Below are 6,285 nucleotides of genomic sequence, written 5' to 3'. Positions count from 1 at the left end.
CTATTTGTTTATAGAGATCAGGGAGACTTTGATATCTATGAGGGCCTTCGCTTGAACTAAAGGATGGAGAAGACGATGATGATGCTAGTGGGGTTAATGCTGGTGTTGAATGATCGATTTCGCCTTGCACTTCTTGCATTGGGGCTTCTTTTTCCTCAAAGTAAGGCAAAAAATCATAAGTGACTTCATTTTGTGTACTCCAGTCCCACTTTGCATTTTCTTCAAACTCAACATCTCTACTTATTATTACTTTATTATTGATGAAATTGAAGAATTTGTAGCCTTTAGTATTCTCCTCATAACCAATAAATACAAGCTTTTGGCTCCTATCATCAAGCTTCGATCTTTCTTGCTCAGGAATTTGGACATATGCAATAGATCCAGATACCCTTAAATGTGATACATTAGGCTTTAAACCACTCCATGCTTCTTGAGGTGTTATATCTCTCAAACTCTTGGTAAGTGAGCGGTTTGAGAGATAAACCGCACATGCAACTGCTTCTCCCCATAACTCTTTTGGTAATGACTTACTTTTTAACATCGTTCTTGCCATATTTAGAATTGTCTTATTCTTTCTTTCAGCAACCCCATTTTGTTGAGGCGATCTAGGAACAGTTAGGGGACGTCGAATACCATGATTTTCACAAAACATCTTGAATTTATTTGAAGTGAATTCTCCACCTCTATCAGTTCTGAGAGCTTTTATCTCATAGCCACCTTCTTTTTCAATGAGGGCTTTAAACTTCTTGAATGCTTCAAATGCTTCGCTCTTTTGCTTCAAGAAATAAACCCATATTTTTCTTGAATAATCATCAATGAAAAGCAAAAAATATGCGCTCTTACCAAGTGACAAAGGCTTGATAGGTCCACAAACATCCGCGTGGATAAGCTAAAGTGGCTTGGTAACTCTTGATTTGGACTGCTTTGGAAAACTCTTTCTTGAATGTTTTCCAAGTAAGCAAACTTCACATAACTGATGAGGATGATCAATTGTAAGAATTTCTTTTACCATCTTCTTTGTTCCTAATTCTTTGAGCCCACCAAAATTTAAATGTCCATATCTCATATGCCAAATCCATGGTGGATCTTCAATACATGACTTCAAACATATAGCTCCACCGTTTCTCATGTTTAATAAGAACATACGATTTCTTGTCATAGAAACCTTAGCAATAAGATTTTCATTTTTATCTCTAAGCCAAAGATAGCGGTCTTCCATGACTATCTTGCAACCATTCTCCATAAGTTGCCCAATACTCAAGATATTATTCTTCATCTTTGGGATGTAATAAACATTGGAAAGAATCTTATGACTTCCATTCTTCAGCTCGAATAGAATCGTCCCTTTGCCATTGATCTCTACTTTTGATTCATCACCAAAACGCACGTGTCCTTTTACGTTGGTGTCGAGTGCTACAAATTTACTCCTATCACCTGTCATATAGTTGCTAGCTCCATTGTCAAGATACCACGTACTATCTTCAGAATTTTGATCTTCCTTGAGCGTAAGGAATAATGTTGGTTCTTCAACATCTTCACTGTGCACAATAAATTTATTTTCTTCTTCTTTTGATGTCTGACACTCCCAAGAATAATGTCCATTCTTTCCACATGAATAGCATTCAATATGTCTTTTGTCAACTGTTCTTCCTCTTCCACCACCTCGAGAAAAATTTTGATTTCTTTTCTCTTGAGAATAATTTTTCTCATCTCTTCCTCTTCCGTAACCACGTCCTCGTCCTCGTCCATGGCCTTGACCTCGTCCTTATCTTCCACTTTCGTTGGTTTCTCCTCTAGCATTCCACAAAAGTTTTGCCTGCAAGACATGCTCCACACGTTCTTACTTGCCTTTATCCATTATTTTTTCATGGGCCCGTAAGAAACCATTCAATTGATCAATGGATATCGTATCCAAATCTTTGGACTCCTCAATGGCTACCACCACATGGTAAAATTTTGATTTGAGAGAACGAAGGATTTTCTCAACAACACGAATATCTTCTAATTTTTCTCCAAGCCTTTTCATTTGGTGCACTACCATAAAAACTTTGATGAAATAATCCGAAATGGATTCAGTCTCCTTCATCATTAGAGACTCAAACTCAGCCCTTAGAGTTTGAAGACGAACCTTCTTCACCTTTTCAACTCCTATGACGGAATTTTGAAGAGTATCCCAAGCTTTCTTTGCATTGGTTATATCAGCAATCTTCTCAAACATATCATCATCCAAGCCTTGATGAATGATAGTAAGTGCACATTGATCTTTCTTTCTTTTATTTTCTAATTCTTCTTTCTGAACTTCTGTTAGCTTGTCCACATTCTCTGGTTCTACATAACCTTTCTCAACCATCTCCCATACTCCTTGAGCACCGAAAATTGCTTTCATTTGTGCTGCTCAATTGTCATAGTTGAGTTTAGATAATTGTGGGTATTGAAAAGATAAAGTAGTTCCTTTTGACGAAGACATTTTATAAGTAGCTCGGATACCACTTTGTTGGAATAAAAGAACAAGGCACACACACTCACGAAGAATATAAATTGAAGAGGAATGTCTTGAATGTATTTGTGTGTTGTTATTTATGAAATAATTACATATGTATTTATACTTTTTTTTTTATGTCTAAACTTAATACATCCTAATAAACAAATAGTTTAAATTAAAACTAAATATAGACAAATTATTTAAACTGTGGTTTTTATTCATTCTTAAATTCTAACCATCAAATTTATTTTTAACAGATACTCCCTCGTAATAAGTCAAGAACTGAACTCTTTGATTGTAGATGATAGAATTATAATCTGGTAGAGATTAGTTTTTTCTTTCTTTTGGGCCTAGGCCTTGATGTATTACCAAAAATAAAAAGAAAAAAATTAATATGAAAGACAGGCATGGGTGTATATACTTAGAAATGGTTCTGATACCGACCGAAAAAAAAAAAAAGGTTCTGACGTGGCTGAGGCATGTGATGCAGTGACAAATTTGTTATGAAGTTATGAACACTGCATATTTTTATTTACAATAAATATATTTTTTATATTTTTATTTAATTAAATCTTATTATTCAAGCAGTTAGTTTTTTATATCTGTCACGAATTTGAATTTGAATTTGATAAATAACATCATCATATACACTGAATGGTAAGAGTTATTTTTGACGAAATATATCATGTCAAAGACAAATATGGGCCTAATAAAATATATTAATAATTAATTATGCATGTTAGGTGTATAATAAAATTAATTATTAAAATAAAGTATACATATATAAAATATTTATTAAAAATAAATTAAATTATATGTATATTTATACATAAATATATAATAACTAAATTTAAAAATTGATTTTGGTGTGTAGCATTAATTTTCGTCAATAATACATTATTGGATCATATATTGTCTTATCACAAATTAAAGGACAAAATAAGACCCCTAGCTACCCTGGCTTAGCGTTCATCTTATTCATTAGTACATATAACTTCTATTTCATGACCATGATAACGATACAAAATTATTTAATTAGCTTATATAATAACATTCACTATAAAATTCTATTTAATTATTTAAGGATAGACCTCAACAAGTGACACAATTCCAGCTATAGGGAACAGTTTGTACCCTTGAAAGCCTGCTTCTATAAAGATTTTCTTCAATTCTTCTTCAGTTTTCTGTGCTCCATTGTTACATGTCATGTATATATCATATTTGAGCTTCATTTCAGTGATTTCATGCTTGTCCTGCTTTTCATTGATCACAGACTCTATAATAATCACTTTTCCTCTTTTCCCATTGCTGGAAATAGCATCTTTACAATTTCTCATTATCTTCACACAATTTTCCTCATCCCAATCATGTATAATATTCTGAAAACAAAATAATTATATATAATTATTTTTATATTGAACATTCATTAATTATTTATAGTAGCTAAACAAGTTAAATAGATATTAACTAGTCTGACCATTTAAAATAAAGAGAAATATCTAAATTATTTTAAAAAAATTAATTTAATCGAATACTTTATTAATCCTTAATATATTTGGTAAAATATGATATGATAAAAATATATTAAAAATTTAGATAGATAATTTTTTTATCAGATGTTTTTTAAATCAAGATATAAAAGTCTTTAAAATATTTGAAATTCTCATATTAGTTTTTTCTTGTAAATAATGTGTAGACTGATTTGTTTACAAAATAAAATTTTAAAGACCAATCTAGTAATTTAAATTCATTCAAGACTAAAATATCTAATAAACATTATTTCTTTTGAAAACTAATTTAAAATATTATTCTAAAATAAATAACATTTTTATTTTTTTGCAATAAATTTTTTTAAATAGCTTCTCAATATATAACAAAAAAAAATAAAAATTACACTTATTGAGATTGATACATGTAAAGTCTCATGTGCAATTGTCTTCATGTGAAGTTACTAATTAAAAATTGTTAGATAATTTAATATGTTTGACTAAACTATTATCTAACAGTTCTCAACTTCACATGAAATCAAATACACGTGAGTTTTCACCTTAATTTAAATATATACATATACCTTGAGTAGAACTGCATGTGCTTTAGGAATAGATTTGAACATGTCACCACCAACAAAGCTCAAATTATTGGTTCCTAACAAATTTTCCACAACCTGGGGAAGATCAAATACTATGCATTTCAACTTAGGAAATGCCTCACTAATAATCTTAGCAGTTGTTCCAATTCCACCACCAACATCCACAATGGATTCAAGCCCATCAAAGACCAAACCACAACTTCTTAATGCCAAGTTAATCATTTTAGAGTCACAAGCCATTGCCTCATTGAAGGACTTCAGATATTTAGGGTTTATGTTGAGAAACTCCCAAAATTCCATTCCTTTGGCCATGCCAAATAGTGAGAGATTATCTTCCCCATAAATCCATGCCTTCAATTGATTGAGTGGACCCATTGTAACTGGATCAGTAGCATACTTAACCATTGGAGATAAACAATAATCATTGCTACTAACAAGGAGCTTTGATGCAATGGTGAGACCATATGCTTCCTTCTCTTGTTTGTTTTCGTCATGGATTCTTACCTACGTTGGACCGTATCTTTAATTAGGGTTACATATATTTGATATACCATAATTTTATGAAAGAAATTAAGATACAAATTAATACGACAGTATCACTATTAATTACAGAAATGGCCTTTGCCACTAATTTTTAATCGCAATTAAAAAAAAAAATAATGTCATTAGCCACGGTTGAAATAGTAACTATTTCTTTTGGAATAGAATATTTCACTTTGTCACAGTTATAATCAAGACTTAAAAAATATTGACTATCACAATTCACAAATTAAAAGTTGTTACAGTTCTCAAAACCGTGACTAATAAACAAAAAATCGCGACTAAATAAAAAAATAACTGCCTCCTAACCAGAGTTCCTTATTCAAGGCAAAGATGTTGTAGTAATAGTTTTTGCGAATTTTAGCCACTGTTTTAACTGACGCTAAAGTAATTCATTCCTCTTATAAAATATACACAATAAAAAGTTAATATTTTAATTTTAAATAAAAATTTATCTAAGTTATTATTAAGAAATATATAAAAAAAATCAATGTAACACATATTTCTGGTATTGTTACATAATAATAATAATAATAATAATAATAATAATAATAATAATAATAATAATAATAATACTTACTATGTGAAATAATCCATTATGTGCGAGGTAACGCATGAAGCGTCGAACAGCGGCAACCCTGGAAGATGGAACTTGCAATGTTGAGACCAAGTGATGAAGGGTAATGGGTTGACCATGGTTGTGAATTATGTCTGCTATGTTGAGCTCAACACACCACTTAATACACATGGAATCTATGTAGGCACAACACTGTCTATACAATAAAGCTTGCCCTTCAAACATCTCAATTTCTTTGGGGCCAAGGATTGATGAACCCATATTTTTTTGGTATAATTAGTGTATTTGATTTGCAACAAGGAGTTATTGTTTTAGATGTGCAACAACATTTGCTTTGCTTTCTATATATATAGAGTTTCAGCACCTTCTAGAAGATGATGGAGCCCTAGTACTATTCAATAAGTACATATATGTATGACTAATTATAAGAGTATATACTCTTTTTTTTTTTTTGGTTTATGTAAAATTTTTGTGTAAGATTTTTTTATTTGTTTTATACTGAATTTTTTTTAAGTTACTAAGAATCAAACTTTAGATTTTTAGGTTATAGAAATTCTCATTCTATGTTATAAAATTATTTATTCTAAAAATTTAAGT

At 30.6% G+C, this 6,285-nt stretch overlaps 1 protein-coding gene across 1 annotated transcript; it reads right to left on the bottom strand.

Annotated features, from left to right (window-relative positions):
* Positions 1-3,331: 3,331 nt before the first annotated feature.
* Positions 3,332-6,005, bottom strand: LOC112740705 (isoflavone 7-O-methyltransferase-like). Its single transcript, XM_025789301.2, has 3 exons — positions 5,692-6,005; positions 4,554-5,075; positions 3,332-3,861 (listed from the first exon to the last, which is right to left on the bottom strand). The coding sequence occupies exons 1-3, from the start codon at positions 5,947-5,949 to the stop codon at positions 3,562-3,564; spliced, it is 1,080 nt and encodes a 359-aa protein (XP_025645086.1). The 5' UTR covers positions 5,950-6,005; the 3' UTR covers positions 3,332-3,561.
* Between the last annotated feature and the right edge of the window lie 280 nt (positions 6,006-6,285).

This window comes from Arachis hypogaea, chromosome 14 (genome assembly GCF_003086295.3).
Source record: "Arachis hypogaea cultivar Tifrunner chromosome 14, arahy.Tifrunner.gnm2.J5K5, whole genome shotgun sequence".
Classification (NCBI taxonomy): Eukaryota; Viridiplantae; Streptophyta; class Magnoliopsida; order Fabales; family Fabaceae; genus Arachis; species Arachis hypogaea.
Note: the sequence above shows the minus strand (reverse complement) of the source record. Positions and strands in the feature narration are given on the sequence as shown.